General features: G+C 36.9%; 3 protein-coding genes across 4 annotated transcripts in view; all 3 read right to left on the minus strand.

Moving 5' to 3' along the window:
• The window catches only part of snx2 (sorting nexin 2), a 42,029-nt gene extending 38,312 nt beyond the window's left edge, over nt 1-3,717 (minus strand). Inside the window, exons 1-2 of the mRNA XM_016507528.1 lie at nt 3,485-3,717; nt 1,777-1,885 (exon numbers count right to left, since the gene is read on the minus strand). Coding sequence (XP_016363014.1) covers nt 1,777-1,885; nt 3,485-3,568 — 193 coding nt within the window. The 5' untranslated portion in view covers nt 3,569-3,717. The remainder of the gene's footprint in view (nt 1-1,776; nt 1,886-3,484) is intronic.
• A 4,757-nt stretch (nt 3,718-8,474) lies between these two features.
• Nucleotides 8,475-21,406, minus strand: sncaip (synuclein, alpha interacting protein). Its single transcript, XM_016507578.1, has 10 exons — nt 21,264-21,406; nt 20,796-20,866; nt 19,243-19,300; nt 17,975-18,573; nt 15,746-15,939; nt 14,666-14,774; nt 14,467-14,592; nt 11,304-11,473; nt 11,138-11,224; nt 8,475-9,625 (listed from the first exon to the last, which is right to left on the minus strand). The coding sequence occupies exons 2-10, from the start codon at nt 20,850-20,852 to the stop codon at nt 8,908-8,910; spliced, it is 2,118 nt and encodes a 705-aa protein (XP_016363064.1). The 5' UTR covers nt 20,853-20,866; nt 21,264-21,406; the 3' UTR covers nt 8,475-8,907.
• A 1,650-nt stretch (nt 21,407-23,056) lies between these two features.
• Nucleotides 23,057-26,677, minus strand: lox (lysyl oxidase). Of its 2 annotated transcripts, XM_016507537.1 has the most exons (7): nt 25,808-26,677; nt 25,628-25,736; nt 24,479-24,610; nt 23,738-23,894; nt 23,539-23,634; nt 23,350-23,465; nt 23,057-23,273 (listed from the first exon to the last, which is right to left on the minus strand). In XM_016507537.1, the coding sequence occupies exons 1-7, from the start codon at nt 26,184-26,186 to the stop codon at nt 23,267-23,269; spliced, it is 996 nt and encodes a 331-aa protein (XP_016363023.1). In that variant the 5' UTR covers nt 26,187-26,677; the 3' UTR covers nt 23,057-23,266. The 2 variants fall into 2 exon arrangements, with proteins under 2 accessions (XP_016363023.1, XP_016363024.1); XM_016507538.1 differs by lacking the exon at nt 23,057-23,273 and having other exon boundaries at nt 23,346-23,465.
• Nucleotides 26,678-26,694: the final 17 nt, after the last annotated feature.

A 26,694-nucleotide genomic window follows, 5' to 3' on the forward strand; every position in this document is an offset into this window, starting at 1 on the left:
AGAAATATTTTGTAACATTATAAATGCATTTACTGTCACTTTTGATCAATTTAATGCGTCCTTGATGAATAAAAGCATTAATTTCTTAAAAAAAAAAATCATATCAGTCTTACTGACCTCAAATCTTTAAATGGTAGTTATCTATATATTCATGCTTCGAGAACATAAATATTACATGTATACACAAATCAATTCTGTCATCGATCAGCACCATAAAAGTAGTTCATTTGACTAGGACTCTGCAATTTATTAATTATTTTACTGCCAATATAAAGTTAAAATTATGACCTTAAAAAGTAAAAAAAAAAATAATAATAATTTAAACTTAAAAAAATATATAATATTTAATATTATATTATAAATATAAATATAAAATGTAAATAAGTATATTTAAATATATTATATATAAATATATTTAATGATTTAAAATTAAATATCAGTGTGCAAATATTTACTATATAAATATTATATAGAATATAAATAAATATAAAATATATTTAAATGTATAAATGTAATTGTAGAAATATAAACAAAATTTTTTCCTTAAGCAATGTCATAAATATTGCAATTATTTTAATGTGCTACAGAAATAATAGTGTTAAACTTCAGTAACAAGAACAGTATTAGTTGGTGAGTTTGCGTCATTTCTGTGAATAAGTTAAAACTTTCTCCAAAAAATGCATCTGAAAGTACAAAAGAACATACATTTTGAGCACATAAGGGAAGATGGCATAATAAAGCAATAATCCCCAAGAAGCCGTGGTTTACAGTGAATTTACAACAGCTAAGGGGTGTTGTTAGGTACGACGCGAAGCTGTTATAAATTCACTGTAAACCACGGCTTCTTGGGGATTATTGCTTTTATAAAACGGTTATTCCATATACGTAGCAAGGTTTCACCAAATAAAGTGTAATGATATTAATAAAAACAGTATTCTTCCACCAAACAATGTAGCTCCTCAGAAACAGTTGTGGTTGCTACAAAGTGGTTGCCGAGCAACACACAAACGTAAACAAAGGTGTATGTTACTTTGTAGCGTCATTTACAACAGCTTCGAACGCGGCTCAGCCAATCAGAATCAAGCACCGGAACTATCTGCTTTATAATACGCCATTTACTATGCAGTTCAAAAGTTTGGGGTCAGTGAGATTTTTATTGTTTTTCAATAAAGTCTCTTCCACTCACCAAGGTTGCATTTATTTGATTAAAAATACAGTAAAATTGTGAAATATTATTACAATGTAAAACAGCTGTTTTCTATGTGAATGTGTTAAACTGTAATTTATTTCTGTGATGTGCAGCTGTATTTTCAGCATCATTACTCCAGTCTTCAGTGTCACATGATCTTCAGAAATCATTCTAATATGCTGATTTGCTGCTCGAGAAACATTTCTGATTATTATCAATGTTGAAAACATTAATATTTTTATGGAAACCGTGATTCATTTTATTTTTCAGGATTCACAGATGAATAGAAAGTTCAAAAGAACAGCATTTATTTGAAACAGAAATCTTCTGTAACATTATAAATGTCTTTACTGTCACTTTTGATCAGTTTAATGCGTCCTTGATTAATAAAAGTATTGATTTCTTTCATTAAAAATAAAAAAACATACATCGCACTGAACACAAACGCTTGAGCAGTAGTGTTCTGCGAGCCAATAGAAATGGAACGTTCTCAAAACGGTCCAATCCTGAAGCTCCACATTCTGAACACGTAAATGGTTCATTTGAACTGTCATATTCACAAACTCTGAGACTGACGAATCACACACCAGCGAAGAGGTCGTCGGGGTCGGGGTCGTGGTCCAGCAGCATGTGCTCGGCTTTGGGTCCGTTAGAGCTGCTGCTGATGTCTTCTGGAGACAAACTCCGTTCAGCATCCTGCAGAAACAACAACAGGCCAGAGACGAACCAAGCGAAGGATGCTTTACAGCACAAACATTCAAACCAAACCAAGTCAGCAGATCACAAGAAGGCCTAATAATAATAAATCTGTAAATCATCTAAATCTAGCAATAATACGCTGAGAATTCCACCCTGAAAACTGAAGCTCATTTCCCACTTCATATTAAAAAATATATATTATTAGATTAAATATAATATGATAATATATATTGTAGAATAATTATAATATAATTATTACAAGCTTTGTTATGAAATGTTTTCTTTTTACTTTCTTCAGTAGATCTAGAGAAGCTAAAACAGCCAACAATGAACTTGAGGAGCTGCGTTACGCCAGTTAATATGACTCTCGCTCTCTTCACATCACACGCTTCAGCAGCTCATTAAAGTTAATGTTCACACACACTCACACACACACACTCACTCACTCACTCACTCACTCACTCACTCACACACACACACACACACACTCACTCTCTCTCTCTCTCTCACACACACACACACGTCATAAATGTGACAAACTTGTGACCAGAAGCTCGGGAAGTGTGAAGGGTCTCAGAATCTGCTGATCAGCTGTAAATGAGCAGATCTGCACTGATGCTTATGAAGGATATTTCCTTACATTCATAAGCGAGACGCTACAGACAAAACCAGTGTGTTTTCATGCACTGCTCAGATTTTACTATAGAAAACATGCAAAATACACATTTAAGTGTTCATTTTATTGCACGTTATCTATTTGTGTCTGTAGATTTCAACCTTTAAAGAGTTTTTTCTCTTACAAACAGTTTTATTCCTCTCTATATTCTGAGGGTTTGTTCATATTTCATTCACACTGATTTATGCAACATTTTACTCCTGAAAACATGGTGAAAATATGTTTGCGTTCTGTCTGTTGACAGTATTTTCTGATTTATGGAGCGATAAAAAGAGAAACCCAAAAACCTTTAACTCTAATATGAACCTGGATTCATCTAATGTTCAGATTTATGTGCTGGAAATGTATGCAAATTTAATTAGATAATGCCTCATTTGCATATTTAAATATTTCTGATTAATTATCTGGGGAGGTATGCTGATATCTGTGTAATATTGAGTGATTAGCACACTGCTGTTCAGTGGTGTTTATGCAGTAGTTCACAGAATATCAGTTTTTTAAATAACACGTGACATACTTGGGCAAATGTCAAAATAACACCAATAGTATTTGTTGGTGAGAAACTATGTTAGATTTATAGCCATTCGCATGAGTTTAACTCTTACTTTGGCTTCCTCGCGTTATTATTTTAGCTTGCAATTCCAGAAAATGAGTCTAATATTAATCGCACAAGCTTCTAATCTGAACTGATGATTGTTTCGGAGTTTCTGCGCAGACGCGACGCAGTGCTGATGTGCAGAAGAAACCCGTGCTGCGCATGCGCGCTCGACATCTCTACTCGCTCATGAAATTCAATGAAATCTGTCAGAATCAGATGGAAATACGCCGCTGATTATGAATATTGATTTGTGATTAGAGTCTGCGAGCAGAAGGGCGTGTCGATCCGTGAACGCGATGCTCGCACGCAGCTTTAATCTCACCTCCATCGCGCTGACGAACAGATCCTCCGCGTCCTGCGGCTCCGGGACACCGGGCAGCGGTGGAGGCTCCCTTTCCTCCGCCATCTTCTACAATAACAGCCGAATAAAGTCTCAGTCAGAGAACGAGTGTGTGCTGAAGCCAGTCACGTGACTCAGTCTCATGACAGAAGCGCTTCATGCAGCTCATGCTCCGCCCTCACAGCGCAGAACGCCCACAAAAACAACACACACACACAGACACACACAAACACACACACACACACACACACACACACAGACACACACAAACACACACACACACACAGACACACACAAACACACACACACACACAGACACACACAAACACACACACACACACAGACACACACAAACACACACACACACACAGACACACACAAACACACACACACACACAGACACACACAAACACACACACACACACAGACACACACAAACACACACACACACACAGACACACACAAACACACACACACACACAGACACACACAAACACACACACACACACAGACACACACAAACACACACACACACACAGACACACACAAACACACACACACACACAGACACACACAAACACACACACACACACAGACACACACAAACACACACACACACACAGACACACACAAACACACACACACACACAGACACACACAAACACACACACACACACAGACACACACAAACACACACACACACACAGACACACACAAACACACACACACACACAGACACACACAAACACACACACACACACAGACACACACAAACACACACACACACACACACACACACACACACACACAAACTCTCACTCACACACACTCACACACACACACAGACACACACAAACAAACACAAACAAACACACACACACACACAAACTCACACTCACACTCACACACACAAACACACACACAGACACTCACTCGCTCACACACACACACACACACACAAACTCACACACACACACACACAAACTCTCACACACAAACACACACACAAACTCTCACACACACACTCACACACAGACACACACAAACACACAAACAAACACACACACACACACACTCTCACACACACACACACACACGCTCACGGAAACTGCGATACTTTTTTCAGGTTTCTTTGATGAATAAAAAGTTAAAAAGAAGAGCATTTATTCAAAATATACATCTTTCTCTAACAATATAAATCTTTGCTGTCACTTCTTAACAATTTAACACATCCTTGCTGAATAAAAGTTTTAATTTCCGTTCTGACGTTAGGGTTAGATGCATGTGCATGAGTGTGTGCATGTGTGTGTGTTTGTGAGTGTGTGTGAGTGTGAGTGTGTGATTGAGTGTGAGTGTGAGTGTGTGTGTGATTGAGTGTGAGTGTGTGTGTGTGATTGAGTGTGAGTGAGTGTGTGTGTGTGTGTGTGTGTGTGTGTGTGTCCCGAGGGACGCGTTTGCTGCAGCGCCGGATGCTTTGTGTAATGAGCTGCTGTTTACAACAAAGAACACGGCGCCAAATGATGCGAGGCGAGGCGGGCGGCGCGGGAGAACGCCCGAGATCAATTAAACAGGTTAAGGGAGTCATCGCAGGCCAGTGAATATCTGCCAGAGACGCGAGCGAACAGACAAAAGCACTGACATCAAACGCTGAAAAGGAGGAGGCGGGAAACGCGATCGATATCTGATAAATATACGACGCGGCGGATCCTGATAAACGGCCGTTCAGCGGCTCATTTACCGCCGATCGGCTTCGGCTTCATTCTCTCACTGTGTGAAACAAAACAAAACAAAAAAACACGTTATAGTCGTTCATTTCCTCATGAACTTGTATTTAACCCTTTGGTGCTATTCGGTCACTAGTGACTGCTGAAAAGTGACCGTTTTTATTTTTTATTGTTATTATTTTATCAGAATGGTACAAAACTTGGTGACTTTTGTGGCACTTTTTGAACACACGTACAAAAAAAAATTGCAATAGTATACTTTATATGGCTGTCATATAAAATGAATGAAAACACACCCAGCAGTGCAGGGGTTAAACTCTAAAACATCAAGTTTTAAGAGTGAACAATAGAAACACACTCATACGCTCACACTGTTGTGACTAACAGAGCGGCATTTATGAAATAAAATCAATCATTCAGCCACAATGCAGGAAAAAAGCAGCAACGAAAGAGTTAAACTGCAAAACATCAAGACACACACAAAAGCTGTTGTCTTGAGACTGTTTACCGGTTAGTTGCACCAGAAGACTCAACTAATTGGTTGAAATCAGACCAGAGTCAGATGAATCGAACATTTTTCCTTACATTTTTAATTGAATTTTGATGTTTGACTTAAATTATAGGTAACAAAATACTTTCTCCATGTAATATAATTATGCAAAAACTGACACTTCAAATCAACATAAAAAAAAAAAAATTTTGGCATTGTCTTAATATATACAAATGTAAAACCTAATAAAAGTGAGTAATTGGATTGAATAACCCTGTGTAGTCTTTGTCTTTCCACCAGATGGCAGGAGTCTGCCTCCAGTTACTGGATTTTTAAATACTTTTTCTTAAAAAATTGCATTATTTGAAAAATAGTATATTTTCAGATTTATTTTTTAATAGAATTGGCATAATAGAGGTAAATATTTTTTAAGCACTATGAAATCACCCCAAAACTACAAAATAATTATTAAAATATTTTTAAAATATAGTATATTAATTGATGAAAATGATAAGTCTTCATTCTGTTTAATATCTGTGGCGTTTAAGCTCCAGTGAAGTTCTCTGTGATTCCCATCAGCACAGCAGGAGGCAGAAAACACATTCCTCCAACCTTATTATTTATTATTAAAGTGTCATCACATGAATCTGTGCATTGATGATGATGATGATGATGATGATTTCTAAAATCAGACTCAGCTGATGGTGAATGACATCAGAATCATGCATCCTTTGATGTCACTGAAGTTATAAAGTATCACTAAACAAATGAACATCATCAACTGTCTCTTTATGAACCGTTTCTGTGGGCAGGACGCCTGACAGCGGGTCAAAGGTCACAGCAGGACTCGATCCTGAGCGTCTCAGACCACTCAGAGGTTTCACATTTCCACAACCTCTCACTGAAAATAGACTTTGAAGCGTAATTAATTTGACAGAAATCAAAGCTGATGATTCTCACTTGGACAAGTTTGATCTGGTTCTGCTCGGCTCTGCTTCCCTCTTCTGGCTCTCTGCAGCACAAACATTATCATCATCATTAATTCACACGAAGTTCATGAATATACTGACAGACGGTGATCTGACTGATGGGATTACGCAGGTCGTTTTCAACAGAAAAAACTTTTTTTCTAAAAAACGTGTCATTTTTAGGAAGGGAACAAAACTTTGCAAATGATTTAAGACCCTCAAAATACATATGTATTTTTTTCATTTTACAATTATTTCTTAAGAGATATAACCATTTAAAAAAATTAAAAAAAGTTACGTTTCACGATTTTTGACCTGGGTGTGTATGAAATCCCATTAGGTGTTAAAAATACTTTTTTAAAATCAAATTATCTATGAACTTATATTAGTGTTAATACACTTTTGTACAATATTTGTCACCTTTTCCCCATATATCACAGAATTTGGGTGATAAACATGAATAATTACATCTATTGATGAACCATTGCAGCACGAAAAATTTATCACTTTTTCATCTGAAAGTGGAAGTTTATGAAAGCAAAATAAATTTATTTTGTTTGAAAAGCTTTCAGAGTAATATTTAGAAATAAATATGTAGGTTTCATAAATTTGGGCTTTTTTAAAAAAAATCGTGAGTTATAAATTCAAAGGAATTTAATTAAATTCTATTTATTCCAAAGGGGCTAAATCCTGGTAATTCTCAGAATACATGTTCTTATAAATCTCATACGATTATATACTCAAACAAAATTTCTCATCAGTATTGAAAAAAATATATATGTATTTTTTGCATTATAGTGCATCATGTGCAATTTGATATTTCAAGGAATTTCTACATTTTTTAATTAACAAAAGGGTAAATGCATGCAGCAATAACATGGAAACATGAAAAATCTGAATTTTTCACATTCCCTCATCAATCATTAATTCACATTCTCTCATTAATGAGAAATTGCTGATCAATATGGTTTTAGCTGAAAAATATGAAGTTATGACAAATCTTTGAATGTTAAAATATTACGCAGATTTTGAATGCATTATTTCATGTGAACGGACATGAGTGTGTCGATGGTGTTTGCAGCTCACATCTGACGGAGCAGGAACAGAAGCGGCACAATTAAAGGTTGATTGCATTATTATCCCTCATCTGGGTCACGGCACCAATTAATGCACGTGACGGCTGAGAGATTATCATCGTTCAGCAGAGAAACTTTCCCGCAGCTGTTTTCCGGCGGCATTAACCGCTGTCATCCAGAAACAACAGCAGCCCAGCGGTGTCAATTATATTTGATTGACTGAGTAAAGCAGCACACAAATAAGCCCAAACAATGGACACAAAAATCTATAGACGACTCTCCTCCTGTCAAATCAAGCGCTCGTCTGCTCCATTTTCATGCTGCACAACAGCCTTAAACTCTCTCTCTTTCTCTCTCTCTCAGATTTGAGCAAATATTCCACGATTCGCTTCGCTCCTCTTCATGCATCAAAGTAAAATGCGCACTAATGCATGACGGATGTGTGTGTAAATAATCGAACAGTGTTTCTGTTTAATGCAAAAATGACAAGACGTCTTGTTTTCTGATGAACTGATCAAAATGAAGCGAGTTTATGATTAAAACAAGAACAAATATCAGTAAATGAGCTAAAAATCTACTTAATTCAAAAGTTTTCATCCCCCACTGGCAGATATTTGTTCTTGTTTTAATCATAAACTCACTTCATTTTGTTCAGGTTCTCAAAACAAGACTAATTATAAGATATTTTCTTGATTCATTAACTGAACGATTCTGTCCTCGTTTGATAGCATTACATCAGCTTAAAATGTCTTTATTTTAATCTCTAAATGTCGTTACAATGATTCCAATAATATAACGTTTCTTGTATTCAAACATTATAAATCCATACTTTAACTCAAAACAATACAGATGACATATAAACGTATTTGAGTTATGAAATAAAGGTGCAGCACCGAATCATTTAATAAAGAACATGATTCATTCGTTCGTTCGCTGTACGGTCGTCGTTCTCTGCTTGGTTTTGATTATTAGGCCTGTAGAAAATCACAGTATTGCAAAACGAATATTTCAAAACTCGCATGTAAGAAAGTGTGTTATTAAGCAAATAGTGTGGGAAAGATTCATGTAATCAAGCACCTGGTTTCTAAATAGTCTGGATTCGCACCAGTTTCTTGTGCAGATGGTTGTTGTGTAACATCATGCTGATTTAAACAGCGCTCGTCTTGCTTTTGCTCTTCTTTCCGGATGTCCCGGCGTGTTTCGGAGCGTTGTTGTTGTTGCTGTTCTGGTTTCCGCTCAGGGTTTCCATTATGGAGCGGAGCGTCCCGAACGCTCGCTTGCTCGACTCCGGCTTGTCTTTTCCGGGCTGGACTTTGAAAGGTCCGTCTTTACGCGGCGGCTCATCAAACGTGACTCTCAGTTTGAGGTTCTGCGAGGTCTTTCTGCGAGAGGACGGCGACTTCAGGGCGCTTTTGGGACTCGTGGTGACCTTCTGGCCTTCGGGGAGCTCTCCCGTCACCTCGGTTTTGGCTTCGGGGTCGCTGTGGTCTGACGACGGAGACGGGTTGTAAACGTCCACGGATTTGGAAGTCCTGTGTGTGAAGGAGAACTTGGTGGCGTGCTCTGTGATGGGCAGCTGCGTGGGCCGCTCGGGTCGAGGCGGTTTGGACTCTTCCGCATCTGATTCGCTGAGCGAGCGCTGCATGATCTGCTTGAGACGCGCCAGCTTGAGATCCCGCCTCTCGCCTGGCTCCGGCCTTCTCATTGGTCCGGCTACAGGCCCCGCCCCTGGCTCCGCCTCCACATCCGTCGGCTCTTTACCCAGCAGCTTGCGCAGGACTGTGTCCGAGTCCATGTGTCTCTGGATGTTATCAGGAGCCGCTTCAGCCGTCAGCGTCATCTCAGGCCACGACTCGACACGAGAGCTGCACGAGACGGAGAGAGACGTCTGTGAGACAAACACATCCGCAGAGGAAACGGTCCTGATGCTGGGTTTAGATTTTTCCCAAATTCTGTTTTTCTGGACTTTTAGTGGTTTCAAAATTTTAATAACTGGAAAAGATGTCTAATCAACTGAAATAATAAAACCTTTAAAATGTAATAATTTATTCAAATTTTAAAAATAATAGTACTTTATGAAATGCGTTCTATTTTTCCCAAATTCCACATTTTCTATTGTAATTTTTCTGGACTTTTAGTAGTTTCAATAAATTTTAATAACTGGAAAAGATGTCTAATCAACTGAAATAATAAAACCTTTCAGATTTAATAATTTATTCAAATTTTAAAAATAATAGAACTTTATGAAATGCGTTCTATTTTTCCCAAATTCGACATTTTCTATTGTCATTTTTCTGGACTTTTAGTGGTTTCATTAAATTTTAGTAACTGAAATGATTTTAGTTGTTTTTGTGTTTTTTGTTTTAATTGTTGTTGTTTTTTGGATTCCATTTTAATTGAAAATCATCAAGTTCTTAATGTATTAATATTTTTACAATAACTGTGTCCTATGAAATGCGTTTTATTTTTCAGAAATTGTGTTTTCTGTTTACATTTTTCTGGATTATGTTTTAATTAAATTTTCATCAAAAAGTATGTGTAATCAGTTGAATTCATAAAGCTTTTGAATTTATTTAAATGTATTTTGATTTATTCATATGTTAACAATAATAGCACCCTATGAAATGTGTTTTATTTTTATAATGTTTGTTTTTTTCTGGATTCTGTGTTTTATGATTTAATATAAACTTATCAAAAACGGCAGTAAACAAACAAAAAAGCATATATAACTATAACAATTTAATTAATCTTCTAAAATGCAATCAAATTAATTTGAAAAAAACATTTTTAATTTATCTGGCAAACTGTTTAAATTAAAACATGATTAAAAAATGGTGTGATATTCCATACCAAAATAATAATATTATCATCATTATTGTTATTATTACTTACATTTTACAAACATTATCTATTTCTGTCAATTTCTTCAATTTAAACTGAACTTTTATTTTGGTGGGTTGTTGTGAAGACCTTTGAGTTTCAGTGTGTTTTAATAAGTTGCATTATTATTATTAATATCAACATTTTTGTTGTTACTAAGTACATTCTACTGTGCAATAGTAATATATATCTGTCATAATTTCTTCAAGTTAAACCAGACTTTTATTTTGGTGGGTTGTTGTGAAGATCTTTGAGTTTCTGTGTGTATCTGACCATAATTTTCTGAAATTAAATGATGTAATGCTGCTGAAGTGACTCTCAGAGACATGCACAGATTTAAATATCAATCTATTTGCAGTTGAATATTCACACACTAGCGCATATTGCCATCTGGTTAAATGTACAGCCCTACTTTTGATTCATTCATCCAAATTTTGCCCCTCCTGCTGTGTGTCAGGCATTACTCAGGGACCTGAGGAAGCGTCTGATGATCAGACCTGGGTGACGGCGGTCTGTCTTTGAGCTCGTGGGTCTGCGGCAGCAGCTGAAGCTGGTTCTGTAGAGCGACTCTCGCCGTGGTTTGTCTGTGAAAGTCAGAAACACAGGCTCACGTCAGTCAGTGCTCGCACGAGTCAAACACGTCAGCTGAATGAAGGCTCTTACTCCTGCAGCTGTTTGGTGAGTTTGACCACCTGCGACGCCAGAGACATGCAGGTCTCCACCACCACCAGATACCTGGAGCAGGTGCTGTGACCCTGCCGCTCGGCATTCTGGGACGGACGCTCGCCCTGCTGGTTCTGCACCGTCACGTTCGAGCCGTACTCCACCAGAGTCTGAACGACAGAGACGTGATGTCACACATTCACACTGGAGTTTGAGCATCAGATACGGCAACAGTCAGAATAAATTCAACATTTAATAAATAACAATGACTCCTAAATGTAAAAATATAAAAGCTACTTCACTTTCCAGCAACATGACGCACCTGTAGGTTTCAAAACGAGTTCAAGTTGGTCGCATGAATTTGTCACGTTAACCATCAGAAAGATGCTTGCTTTGGATGTGACTTCTGTGTGAACTGTGCATGCAAAATTTTGCAAATATGACCGCAATTTTAAAACATTCTTTTAATGTTAAATGTTCATTTAATTCTACAACATGATGCACTGATCTTCTATTGGTCACACGGCTTCACGTGATATGAATTCACAGCTCAGATTTCAACAAACTTAATCCTTGGAAAGAAGTGAAATGTGAATTGTCTTCGCATGAGCTTGTGTTTCCATTCAAATGTGCACAAATAGAAGTGAATGGATTGATGAGTGCAGCGTGACAGACCGTTGATGTACAATATGATCATCAGAACAACACCATGTGTACTGAAGCTAAGCTGAAAAACACACCCATGAGCTCATTAACATAAGACCCTCACATTTACATATCAGCACCTACTTAAATATTCAGCAGCACCACGATGAGCTGAGCCAATCATATCAGAGCTCATTTACATACAGGAGTCTGTTTAAACCTTCTGTGAACACTGGGTCTCATTCATTAATAATTATGCGAATTATTCATATCTATACACACTCAGCAGAACTTCTCACACAAATATTTCTTTATGATTCAAACGTGTGTTTGTTCATAACTTCATTCTAATGTTAATGAATTTGGAGTATTCAAAATGAGTAACTGCATACCTGCTAGTAACTTTATTTATATCTAATAGAATGCTGTGATGCAAAGCTGAATTTTAAATGAATTCTGCATATGAATTCTAATATGCTGATTTATTATCAATGTTGGAAACAGTTGTGCTGCCTAATATTTTTTGGAAACTGTGATACATTTCGAGGATTCTGCGATGAATAGAAAGTTAAAAAGAACCGTATTTATTTGAAATATAAATCTTTTGTAACTTTATACACTACTAAGTTTGGGGTCAGTAAAAAAAAAAGTTTTTTTTTTTTTTTTTTTAAAAAAAAAGCTACTTCACTTTCCAGCAACATGACGCACCTGTAGGTTTCAAAACGAGTTCAAGTTGGTCGCATGAATTTGTCACGTTAACCATCAGAAAGATGCTTGCTTTGGATGTGACTTCTGTGTGAACTGTGCATGCAAAATTTTGCAAATATGACCGCAATTTTAAAACATTCTTTTAATGTTAAATGTTCATTTAATTCTACAACATGATGCACTGATCTTCTATTGGTCACACGGCTTCACGTGATATGAATTCACAGCTCAGATTTCAACAAACTTAATCCTTGGAAAGAAGTGAAATGTGAATTGTCTTCGCATGAGCTTGTGTTTCCATTCAAATGTGCACAAATAGAAGTGAATGGATTGATGAGTGCAGCGTGACAGACCGTTGATGTACAATATGATCATCAGAACAACACCATGTGTACTGAAGCTAAGCTGAAAAACACACCCATGAGCTCATTAACATAAGACCCTCACATTTACATATCAGCACCTACTTAAATATTCAGCAGCACCACGATGAGCTGAGCCAATCATATCAGAGCTCATTTACATACAGGAGTCTGTTTAAACCTTCTGTGAACACTGGGTCTCATTCATTAATAATTATGCGAATTATTCATATCTATACACACTCAGCAGAACTTCTCACACAAATATTTCTTTATGATTCAAACGTGTGTTTGTTCATAACTTCATTCTAATGTTAATGAATTTGGAGTATTCAAAATGAGTAACTGCATACCTGCTAGTAACTTTATTTATATCTAATAGAATGCTGTGATGCAAAGCTGAATTTTAAATGAATTCTGCATATGAATTCTAATATGCTGATTTATTATCAATGTTGGAAACAGTTGTGCTGCCTAATATTTTTTGGAAACTGTGATACATTTCGAGGATTCTGCGATGAATAGAAAGTTAAAAAGAACCGTATTTATTTGAAATATAAATCTTTTGTAACTTTATACACTACTAAGTTTGGGGTCAGTAAAAAAAAAAGTTTTTTTTTTTTTTTTTTTCAAGAAATTAATACTTTTATTAATCAAGGACTCATTAAATTAATCAAAAGTGTCAGTAAAGACATTTATAATATTACAGCAGATTTCTATTTCTAATAAACGCTGTTCTTCTGAACCTTCTATTCATCTGTGAATCCTGAAAAATAAAATGTATCACAGTTTCCACAGAAATATTGTGCAGCACAACTGTTTTCAACATTGATAATAATCATAAATGTTTCTTGAGCAGCAAATCAGCATATTAGAATGATTTCTGAAGATCATGTGACACTGAAGACTGGAGTAATGATGCTGAAAATACAGCTGCGCATCACAGAAATACATTACAGTTTAACACATATTCACATAGAAAACAGCGGTTTTAAATTGTAATAATATTTCACAATTTTTATTGTATTTACTGTATTGTAAAAGAGACTTCTTTAAAAAACATTAAAAATCTTTCTGATCCCAAAGTTTTGAATGGCAGTATATATATATATGTGTGTGTGTGTGTGTGAGTGTGAGTGTGAGTGTGTGTGTGATTTTTCATAAGTATAGTTAATTCTGCATTTACAAAAAAAAAATGTAGGAACAACTGAAATCACATGAACACCAAAACATTTTTAGCACGAAAGCTTTTTGATTTGAAAGCGTATAGATTTTGTTGATGTGTGTGTTGTGTGGTCAGTGAATGAGAGCCAGTGTTTTTCTTTCTGTCTGTAAGCGAACAGAACAATCCTGCGTCTCTCAGCACAGCAGAGCAACAGGAAACAGGAAAGAGAGCTGCTTCCTGTCTCTCACTCACTGCATCCCAGACAAAACAGACGAAGCAGCACCTGAACGCAGCTGAGATGTCCGAACTGAGCCGCCACATGCACCGCCGTGTTCCCGTTCTGATCGGCCTCGTCCAGAGAAATGGCTTGCTCCTGCATGAACTGCAGCAGCCACAGCAGGACACGCTCCTGTAACACACGTGTGCGGCGGTCAGTCACATGATCGGGGGGTCGTCTGCGTGTGTGTCGGCGAGTCGCTCACCTGTCCGTGTCTCGCGGCGTAGTGGATGAGGCTGGGATGCTCCAGACACACACACACGCACGCACGCACACACACACACACATGCATAGACACAGACACACACACGCACAGACACAGACACACACGTAAATCATGGGCTAATTTTCATTTTTGGGTGAACTATCGTTTTAATGGTTAAGACGTAGCTAAACAAATAAAATATTTAATCTTTTATATTTAGTAGGCGTTTTATTTTAATTTTATTATTTTAAAATTGACTTATTTTGCTTTTACATTTTAATGATTAAATTAATTTTAGTCGACATTCAGGTGAACAAATATTTGATCATTTTTTAATGTGTTTTTTGACTACCTATTTTAAAATTGATTTATTTCAGTCTTACATTTTGATGATTTCATTCATTTTTAGTCACATGACATTAAGGTGAACAAATAATATATTTAGACAAATAAGAGTTTATATTTATATATCTTTTTTATTTAGCATTTTAAATTGATTGTCTTTTATTTTACAATGAATCATTTGAATGACTATTTTGTTAGATATTGTGATGTGAACAATATGAAACAGATGTTTTTATATTATTATTATTAACTCGAGAAAAAAATGAAGCCAGAAATATATCACTACTGTAATGATACAATAGTACTATAAAATAAAAATAAATGTTTGATAATTATAATAATAACTGTATTTTCCACTACAAGTTACAAGAGTGAGGTCTTAACTTCTTCACTTTCACATGTTGAACCCTCAAGATTTTATTTTATTTATTTATCTATTTTTTAAATTGCAGGAAGACCTTAAAGTCTGTGTTTAATTGACACCAGGTTTATAAATGCTTCTTGTTACAAATCTGGCTTCTGCTTCCAGCCTTTTGAGAATTGCACTAAACCAATATTGTGCTTTCAATTTTTTTTCATTAATTGTGCAGCCCTATTTATTTATTTTAAATATACATTTCTATGATTTACTTATGCATGCACGCACACATGCTCAAAAAGCATTCTTTGCACCTACTAGCCAATTTCCATCAGCTCACAGACCCTGCTGTAGCATGCAGACCCGGTGTGTGTGTGTGAGTGTGTCGTACCCTGACGGCGAGACCTGCGGGCGTCAGCTGCTGCGTGTTGCGCTCGTTTAGACAGTCCTCGCCCATTAACGAGGTGAGGTGCTGCAGGCAGTCGGCGTGACCCTGAGCCGCAGACACATGCAGCAGGTTGTTCCTGTCCTCGTCTCGGATGCGCTCCAGGTTCTCCGCCGCCAAGTGAGGCTGCAGACACACACGGTCACATTACGTCATCAAACAGAGAATCGAGCCGCTCTTGATATGTAGGTCACAAAAAATCTAAATATTGAGAAAATCTCCTTTAAAGTTGTCCAAATGAAGTTCTTAGCAATGCATATTACTAATCAAAAATTAAGTTTGATATATTTACGGTAGGAAATTTACTAAATATCTTCATGGAACATGATCTTTACTTAACATCCTAATGATTTTTGGCTTAAAAGAAAAATTGATTAATTTGACCCATACAATGTATTGTTGGCTATTGCTACAAATATACCCCAGCGACTTAACACTGCTTTTGTGCTCCAGGGTCACATATGATCATAAAGATACTTCACAGTTCACAGTGTTTCTGAATAAAGCAGTAATTGATGTCATAAAATCACGAGTCTGTTTAAATTTAAAGGTCAGAACTATAGCGTACATGAATAAAAATCACAAACATGACACTTGTAAATTAAATAATTTATTAATAATCATTAATATGTCTTTTTCAGATGGTTTATGAAAACTTAAATACAAGGAGCTCTAAAAGATTTTTTTGTATTTTTACAGCTCTTTTGCTTTAGACCATCTATTAATTATAAATCCACAATTGAAATTTTAAGATGTCAACTGCATCTGTCCGGAAAAACAAAAACAGCAGAGATTGATTTTATTATAGTTATTTCAAGGCTTTCATAATGTTTATTAGTTCTAACAAAAGAGTTTTTGCTCAAAACTAACCAAAATAATTTGGTTTATAATTTCCAGGAGAGACTTGGTGTTGTTTCAAAACAAAGGGAAATATATATCGGTAATCGGCCAAAATGATTTGAAAAATATCGGCAAAAATCTAATATCGTGCATCCCTACTTGAGATGTACATTTTTTTTTTTCAGAAAAACTGTGTAATAATTTTTTGCTTTTTGTAATTAGAGAGAATTTTATTGTACCAATTAATATTTATGTAATAATTATGAACCATTTTTCCCATTGAAAGGAATGCAATTTTTTTCACATTTTTTAAAAATTAATTTTCAATTACTGCAGTATTTCAGGTTAAAATAGAGACTAGCTGTGCACTTTTCTTTCTGCATCATGGCTGATTTATAGATTGTATACGCAAATTATTTTGCTGTATTTTCACATTTTGTCCTATTTCCCATTCATTTCCTATGGTGGTCATTTTTGACCGTGAAGACCACAAGTGTGATTTGTTTTTTTTACAACCACCAGACTTTTCCCAATCATGCCCTCAATTTTTTTGTGTGTTCACAAACCAAATGCCATAAAAGTCACCAAATTTCGTACCGTTCCAACAAAGCAACGAATTTTTAAATTTCAAAATTTCAAATTTTTTGGTCAAAAGTGACCGAAGAGGCCCTGATATATCAAATATGAAACACCCGGGAGAACTGTGACGTCACTTGACATGCACGCGTTGTTGTCGTGTGTAATCAAGGAGGTTCTGAACAACTCAGTTGAATGTATTTTATTACAGTTCACGCTACCATTGCTATTATTAACCCTTTACACACTGTGTAGCTGTCGTCGTCTTTTAAGACAATTTGTTCACAGTAGTCCGTATACAGATATTTGGTTGTTTATGTTGCTTTGCGTTGCAAATGGTTGCGTTGTTTGCATTTCGTCTGCCTGTCTGGTGCTTCAATCACATCTCGAGCGTCAAAACCATAGACTGTAAAAAAACATGGACGCAGTGTCCGTGACGTCACCCGTAGGTTTCTGAAGAGCGTTTTTGTTTAAGTCACTTCCTTTTGGCTTCATGAGAGAGAGCGGGAGGTTGCCGCTTGGTCAAAACACACGACGGCTGAAAAGGAGGCGTGGCTACAGTGTGATGAAGTCAGCCAATCACACGTCCGTCACTGCGAGGGGACACGCCCCTTCAAATTGAGAGAGTGAAAATGAGGATAATACTGGTGCAAAAAAACGGTAAACTTTCTAAACTAACCTTGAGAAGCATCATATAAAAATCTGAAAGTGAATAAATGTCGGAGGAGATGGCGACGGCTCTTACCAGCAGAGAGATCTGTCCTTCTCTCACGATGTTCAGGATGTTCTGCGTCTTCTTGGCTTCTTCGTCGGCTTCTCCAAACGTTCTCCAGGGCTTGTCCTGCTTCGGGGCTTTGGCCGGCTGAAGAGGGAACGCAGCCGAGCCGCCGTCAGGTTTGTCGAGGTCCGGCTCTGATCCGTGAGCGCTCTGTGCTCTGAGATAGTCCTGATCCACAGACTTGGACTTCCTCATGTGGGGCCAGCTGACGGGCGAGAGAAGGCTCTCGGAGAGCACTAGCGTCGCTCCTTTACTGCCGGCACTCCTCTTCTTCAGGCTGGCCGTCTGCTGACTGGACTTGATGTATGGCACGTCCAGGATCTCGTCCATGTCCAGGTCGTAGTGCTCCAGCTCTCCGAACAGAGCTCCGTTCATCGGCAGGCCTCTGCTCTTGTCCTCTTTGCTGCTCTTCCCCTCGGCCTCCGGCTCCGACTCCTGCGGCTGGTGTTTGAGGGGAGACACGCGCTTGACCGGTCTGAACTTGCTGTAGACGTCTGCGACGCCGGTGGGCTTGATTCCCGCTCCGCCGTGTGACGCTGCGCTACGAGCCCAGTTGATGGACGGAGCTGAAACACACGAGAGTGAACCGTCGTGATATGAACATCTTACAGACTCGAAGACACGAATGTGAGTGTCTACGCTAAAGGACCCATAACCGAATGAGCTGCATTTACAATCACTGTAACAAATCAGGGTTATTTCTATAGTGCTTTATACAGCACAGACTGTTTCTATGTTAATAATTTAATCATAAATTAAATAATTTTAAAATAAAAACAAACAAACACAATAAAACACTGACTAAAATTAAATTAAAAAGTAAAAAAAAACACTAAAAATTCATTAAATCGTAAAAATTAAACTTTGAAATAAATCTTACAATAAAAATAGATTGTTACTAAGCAGCTTCACAGCAATAAATAAGAAACTGAAATTAAGTTTAAATTAATCATTTTAAAATAAACACAACCATCAAAAAAAATCTCACTAAAATCAAATAAAAGAGAAATTTAAATAATGTACATTTAAAAATAAATAAATAAAAAAACACAAAAAATTGATCAAATCATAAATAGGGATGTAATGATTATCCGCGAGCCGGTTGAAAATAACTGGCTCATATCGGCCGATAATATCGGCAAAACGATATATCGGTCGGGCTCTAGTACTGTGGTTCGCACACGTGTGACTCCTGTATAGATCTGAATGACTCATGAATGAAGCTCCTTCAGTACCTTGTCTCTCGTCGTTCGCTCCATCGTGTCTTCGGCACAGCTCAGGAATGCTCTTGTACTGAGACAGGACACACATCAGACGGGTTAAAGGTCATCAGACACTGATGCTAACACCGATCATGCTGAAGGAATGATGGGAAATGAGCTGTTCCTGTAGCTCGACAAACTCATGAGTCTGACTTCCAGGAAACATCTGAGCAATTCAACGAAACCAAATGAACACACAGAGCAATACATCAGGAATAAAGACTGTAATCTACATAAACTCTATTCAGCATAATTCAATCCTAGAAATGCCATATTTAACATTTAATATACTTTAAACTGTTTAACTACAGCAGCGTTTCTCAGAAGAGTTTCATGAGTTGATGGAAAGCTAATAATTAAATAATTAAAATTAACAGTTGTAATAAATTATTTTAAAATAAAAACATTTACATAAAATGAAATCAAATAGTAAAATTTAAATAAGTTTTAAATAAAAGGTATATAAATACAAAATTTAAAAAAAACTGACTATTAATTAAAAAATAGAAATTAAATGTTGAAATTTTTTTTCAATAAAAACAAATAAAATAAAACATTTACAATAAATGAATGAAATCATAAAAATGTAACCAATATTTTTAAAATAAAAGCAAAGCATTTAATAAACATTAAATTGTAATGTTAAATTAAAATAATTAAATCAATATAAGTAAAAACTAATAAAAATAAAACACTTACGAAATATGAAATATTTTATTTGTTTAGCAGTATGTCATGTGACCATTAACCAACAAAAATTTAAAATTTAAATGAATAAGTTTAAAAGAAAAAGAAACTAAATAAAATACTTACTAAAAATTTATTAAATAATAAAAATGAAAAGTTGAAATAAATAATTTAAAAATACAACACTTAATAAAAAAGTATTTAATCAAAAATTAAATTTTTTAATAAAAAATAAAATGCTTACTAAAAATAAAATCATAAAAATGTTAAATTCAAATAAATAAATCAATTTTAAGATAACAACAAATCAAAATAAAACATTTTAAGACATGACATTTTATTAGTTTATCTGCATGTCATGTGACCAGTAACCGATATCAGAGAACCGTGAACATGTGAATGTGCTGATAATTTATTGAAATATTAACTTAAAATCTCAGGGGTAAATTTTTTAGCTCAAATGTGTTTAGCTTATAAAAAAATGTTTGGGAATCGCTGGATTACACCAGGGGTCGACTGGTTATCGGCACCGATATTACGCTTTTTTATGGTTATCGGTATCAGTCATTTTCAAAACTGATTTGCCGATAAAATAATTTAAAAGCATTTAAAGAAACTTTTTGTCAGAGCCCTTGTTATTCTTAGTTTTGGACATTAATTTTCATTTTTCAACCAGAAATACCAGTTATCGGTCTACTTGATCTGTAATAATCGGTATCGGCCCTGAAAAACACATATCCCTATACTATCACGTGGCATGAAGATCCATACGTCACTTCAAAACACAGAAATATGATTTGGCTGATTAATAGAGTCATAACACATGATCATAAACTCACAGGTAAATCATCAGTGAAGTCAATCTCATCCAGATCCAGGTATTCAGGAACGTCCATCTTCAGCCAGCATTCTGAGACACACACACACACACACACACACACACACACTCCATCATTACAGAATCAAACATCAATTACTGTACTACATTCATGTGACATCACTCCGAGTGCAGGGGGCGGGGCTTGAGCTCACACATCAGCACAGGATTGGATGGTGGGGCTGTGGGCGTGGCTATCAGGTGTGTGTGTGTGTGTGTGAGTGAGTGAATGAGTGAGTGTGTGTGTTTGTGTGTGTGTGTGTGTGTTTGTGTGTATAGTGTCTCTGTCTCTCTGTGTGTGTGTGTGTGTGTGTGTCTTTTGTTTCTAGCATTAGCTTTAGCTTTAGCATCTCCCGTGCTCTCTCCGTGTTTCTCCGGTTTCCCGCGCGTCTCTCGTGTCGGATGTTGTGCGTGTCTGTAGTAACGTTACCTCGAGCCCGCTGCTGTCTGTCGCCGCTCTCGCCGCTCGTCTGTCGGTGTTTCTGCCGTTTACCGGATCCTCTGAAGAATGTGACACGAGCGCGCGCCTCCCTCAGCGTCCTCAGCGCGCGCGGCCCCGACACACACGCGCAGACACGCGCACGCACCAGCAGAGGGCGACAGACGCAAAGCCTAACACGCATCAGTAAGACTTGATATGTTTTAAAGAAGTCTCTTCTGCTCAGCGAGGCTGCATTTATTTGATCAAAAATACAGTAAAAATGTGAAATATTGTTAGAATGTAAAACAGCTGTTTTCTATGAGAATATCTGTTAAACTGTAATGTATTTCTGTGATGCGCAGCTGTATTTTCAGCATCATTCCTCCAGTCTTCAGTGTCACATGATCTTCAGAAATCAGTATAATATGCTGATTTATTATCAGCTGTGCTGCTTCATATTTTTGGGGGGATCCTGTGATACTTTTTTTCAGGATTCTTTGATGAATAAAGTAAAAAGAACAGCATTCCTTTAAAATAGAAATGATGCTGATGAAAATTCAGCTTTGAAATCACTGGAATAAATTACATTTTAAAGGATATTAAAATAGAAAACCATTATTTTAAATGGTAATAATATTTCACAATATCACTGTATTTCTGATCAAATAAATGCAGCCCTGATGAGCAGAAGAGACTTCTTTAAAACACATTACAAGTCTTACTGATCCCAAACTTTTGAGCGGCAGTGTGTATCTAGCTATATAACCTGACACTAACAGAAAACTTACTGCATTTATTTATTTATTTTTTACATTTTTACAATTTAGAATTTAACTTTATTTACTTTTTTTAAATTAAGATTAAGAGCATTTTAACATTTTTATTAGGATTAATTTAATCTTAATAAATGTAATAAAATTAATACATAAAAAAAAAATAATTTTGATTCCATTTTTACTAATGACATTTTTTTTAGTCGGATATAAATCATGTCTGGATACAAAAATAAATGGTAGATTAATTTGAATTAAAAGTTAATTACATTTTTATTTTATTTTTACAAATGAGGAGGTTTTCTCACAAATATGGTTAATAAGGTACAAAAAAATGCAAATGCACACCTTATGGAGGTGCGAGTTAGGGAAAAAGACTAATTAAACACACATATTCATATTCACACAGCTCTGATGATCAGTTACGTTCCTCTTCACTCACTTAATAAGAACACATGAAAATTAAGAAAACATATTCTCATCTGCGTTTATTCAAGTTTGTGCCTCCTAAACTAAAGTGACGTATAATATCAATAGCACCTCTAAGAGGCTGAAAAAATAATAATCTTAAAGCACACAGAAAACATAAATCTGAAAACGATGTTCACATTTTCAGTGAACGCTCTTATTAAACGCTCTTGATGTTTTTGCACACATCATTAAAACTAAACCAAACTATTTGTAGAAACATTACGAGTAACAGATAATACGTTGAAAACAACCTCGACTCTTTCAGAGTAAAAAGCACGATAAAACACTACAACTACGACTGGATGGAGTTTTATCATTATTTGGCACTAATAAAGTCAACACCGTAAGGCTTTGCTGTGAAATTATTACCCAGCTAACAGAGAATGCACCCTTAATGTTTTTGTGTTCAGAAATGTTCCACGTTTTTGTAACATTTTCAAAATGATAGAATAGAATGTTTGAATAGCCAAGTTTTTTTAAATACAAAAACGGATGTTTTAAACATTCAGATGTAACATTCTCATAATGGAATGTTTCACATAACCGAGAAGAAGCGCTGGTAACATTGGCACTCCGAAGTCATGTTTTAATGGGAATGTTAGGAAACATTCTCGGAACATGTTTTTGTTGGCTGGGTAGATGCATCAGTTCAGATCGGTGTCTGTCATAATTCTGCGTTATTATTGTCACAGATATTAGCTTTATCTCTGCACAGTAAACACAGCTGGTCTGCGATCATCATCAGGCCGTCCTGGTTTCTCTCGTATCCTAGTGTCTGTGAAGAGAAGGATTGCAGGATTAACACACGAGGTGGTTTCTTTCAGGTAGGATGAAGAAAGCGCGTCACTTACGGCGTCACGCTGCAGCCGGACACGTGCGCGGAGTCTCCGGTGTAGTGAACGTCGCAGCGAACTATATTATTGCTGAAGTCTGACTCCGACACCTGGAAGCCTGGGTTTACTGTAATCTGAAATAAAGCACATCAGATCCTTGAGAAGATCCTCAAACGAACAGCAGCGCATTTGTGGAGGGTTTCTGACCTTCAGCGTGTAGCGTCCCGGCGGGACGTCTGTGATATCGATCCACTGACAGTCGATGTCCGCGCTGTACGTGTCGTAACATCCGGGACTCAAACCCTGCGATGGAGAATAATTACACCTCGCCACACTGGCTGCCTGTCATTTGTGCTGTGTTTAAGCTCTGGCTCGCTGCCGTCTGTATTGCTGGGTAATTACGCACCTGCGTGTGAGACGTGCAAGCGTAGCGGCGGTAGTATCCGGGGTCACAAGACGTGTCTTCCAGACAGAAACTAGCTTTATGGCCCTCGGCGACGCGCTGCTGTGTGCCGGAGTCCAGCAGGTCGTAATGACAGAACTCATTCATGCTGTGATAGTGACTGACCACAACAAAACATCAGCAGCAGCACACTTACATCTTCTGTTCTTTAGAACAGCTTTCTTCAAAGCCAGCAATCTTTTGCCATTCAGAAGTTTTAGCTTATTATTGTTTCTGAAAGAGTCTCTTGTGCTCATTAGAGGTGCATTTATTTGATTAAAAATACAGTAAAAATGTGAAATATTATTAGAATTTAAAACAGCCGTTTTCTATGTGAATATGTGTTAAACTGTAATTTATTTCTGAGATCAAAGCTGTATTTCCAGCATCATTACTCCAGTCTTCAGTGTCATATGATCTTCAGAAATCAGTATAATATGCTGCTCAAGAAACATTGATTATTATCAATGCTGAAATCATTAAGATTTGTGTGCAAACCGTGATACAGTTAATTTTCAGGATTTACAGATGAATAGCATTTATATTTTGTAACACTATAAATGTCTGCACTGATCCTTGAAGTGTTTCTTTTTAAAGCAGTATAGTGTACATTCAAATAGTTCACTTTGCATCACACTATAAATAATGTATTGTATCATTAGCAGTTATTCTGTGAGATGCAGTGATGTGTGTATTTCTCCTCACTTGTGACAGCTGTGCCATTCCCAGGCGTATCTCGGTCTGCTGGGCAGAAAGTCTGCGGTTCCTTGATTCTTCACACGCTGTGGGAACCTCAGCAGAACCCTGGTGTCGTAATCTCGTGCGTCTGCAGCCGAACTGAGGAACACAGCGGGACACTTCACTGATTTTTCAACAGGTTCAGCAGAGAAACCTCTTATCGAGAAACCGCTCTGGCTCTTGGCAGGTTCTTCAGATCAGTGTTATGTTGTGTTCTTTAAAGACCTAGAGCGTTTCTCCTGTGACATCTTCAACATCCCAGCCAACAGGGAAAGCTCCCATAACACTCACTAACATTTCTGAATGGTTAAATGTTAGGACAAAATGTTTTTATAACATTATTCATATTTGATATACGTTCTTGAAATGTTGAGAGGAAATGTTCATCCTCATGATGTGATTTATAACATTCTTCAGTTATAACAATAGAATGCTCTCAAAATCTAGAATAAGATGTTTCTCTAACATTCGCATAACAAGGAAAAAAGTGTTTTAGATGTTGAGAGAACATTCAAATGTAACGTTCTCAAAATGATAGAATGGAATGTTTCAATAACGTTCAAGAAGAAACGTTCTTGATACATTAAAACACTGGACGTTTAAACAATATTCAGAAATAACGTTTTCATAATGGTTTATAAATTATAAAACGTATAATGTTTGCATAAACAAGAAGAAACGTTCTTTAGATATTAAAAAAAATGCATGTTTTAGATGTTGAGAGAACATTCAAATGTAACATTCTCGTGTTCAAAATGATAGAATGGAATGTTCCTCTAACGTTCGCATAACCAAGAAGAAACGTTCTTAATGCATTAAAAATTGACATTTTGAATGTTTAAAAACATTGAGAAATTATATTTTCATAATGTTTTCAAAAGGATACAATGTAAATGCTTCTTTAATGTTTGCATAACCAAGAACAAATGTTCTTCAAATATATTTTAAAAAATGGTGTTTTAGAGGTTTAGAGGACAATTACATTTAACATTATCATAACATTTTCAAAATACAGATTAAAATGTTTCTCAAAAATTTACATAAACGAGAAAAAAAATCGTTCTTTAAGTAGCCTATAAAAAAACACGTGTTTTAGACAAAGCAGACGAGCAGCACCTGGCCAGGCAGTTCTCCTCCGCAGCGCATCTGAGGCTGTACATGGCCACTCTCTGGACATACGTGGACACCTGGATCATGTAGGGATCCACCACCAGATCCGGGAGACCTGTGGACATTCACGAGAGAGAGTTTCATCATCATCATCATCATCATCACAAAGACTCACGCACTTCTCACCGTTCTGGAAGTATCTGGTTCCGTGTCCGTGATGCCTCTGCGCGCTTCTCTGTCTGGGTCTGTAGTACGAGTCGTAGTAGTTGTAGTATGGACTATAGGGACTGTTCCTGACGGATTTGTAGGGATCGTACGGGTCATCGGACACCATCCCGTCATCAGAGGCGTTCTGCCGGTCTGTGATCACGGTCACCGGCGCGGGTGCTGCTCTGCTCGCCTCTCTTCGCCCCGGCGGCACGTACCGGGACCCCGGGCTCACCAGCTGATACGCACGCCCGTTATTCGTCCATCGCGTCCGTGATCCGCGGTGAAGCTGAGAGAACACCGCCAGAAGCCGAGCAGAAGCACACAGAAACAGCAGGACGACACCGAGCCGAGCCATGATGACCGGCGAGAAGACGCGCCTCGAGCTCCCGGAGCAGCAGGGGTTGTTTGAGAATGCGCTGAAGATGAAGATGAAGCTGAAGATTAAGATGAGGAGGGGCTGCTGAAGCTGCTGCGCCTGCACGAGTTTCACAAGTTCTGGATCAGTTGCACAAGTGACATTTAAAACCTCGTGATATATTACCGAGCACAGATTTCACATCAACAGCATTATATATAAATATGAGCGCCCTTGCATTCGTATTAATTCGACGATAAAAAATGGATCAGTACTCACACCCTTGTATGTTCTTCCAAACCTGTATGACTTTCCTCTGTGGAACATAAAAGAAGATATTTTGAGAAATGTGCATTCAGTGAAAGTCAATGGTAACCCAAACTGGTTAGTTACCAGTATACTCTCTTTTTAAATATCTTGCTCAAAATATCTTGTTCATTTTAAGTAAATGATCCATTTAATACATACAATAATTTGTCAAATGTTGCCGATGCATGCACCAATTAAA

The sequence above is a fragment of the Sinocyclocheilus anshuiensis genome, unplaced genomic scaffold (genome assembly GCF_001515605.1).
Source record: "Sinocyclocheilus anshuiensis isolate Anshui unplaced genomic scaffold, SAMN03320099.WGS_v1.1 scaffold1614, whole genome shotgun sequence".
In the NCBI taxonomy this organism is placed as follows: domain Eukaryota; kingdom Metazoa; phylum Chordata; class Actinopteri; order Cypriniformes; family Cyprinidae; genus Sinocyclocheilus; species Sinocyclocheilus anshuiensis.

Coding starts and splice junctions, on each gene's coding strand:
- lox (XM_016507537.1), bottom strand. CDS start 26,186: ATGGCTCGGCTCGGTGTCGTCCTGCTGTTTCTGTGTGCTTCTGCTCGG. Junction 25,737..25,807: donor AACCAGATACTTCCAGAACG/GTGAGAAGTGCG, acceptor GAATGTCCACAG/GTCTCCCGGATCTGGTGGTG. Junction 23,895..24,478: donor GAATGGCACAGCTGTCACAA/GTGAGGAGAAAT, acceptor TGTTGTGGTCAG/TCACTATCACAGCATGAATG.
- sncaip (XM_016507578.1), bottom strand. CDS start 20,852: ATGGACGTTCCTGAATACCTGGATCTGGATGAGATTGACTTCACTGAT. Junction 19,301..20,795: donor ACTTCACTGATGATTTACCT/GTGAGTTTATGA, acceptor GTCCTGTCTCAG/TACAAGAGCATTCCTGAGCT. Junction 15,940..17,974: donor AAGGACAGATCTCTCTGCTG/GTAAGAGCCGTC, acceptor GTGTGTCTGCAG/CCTCACTTGGCGGCGGAGAA.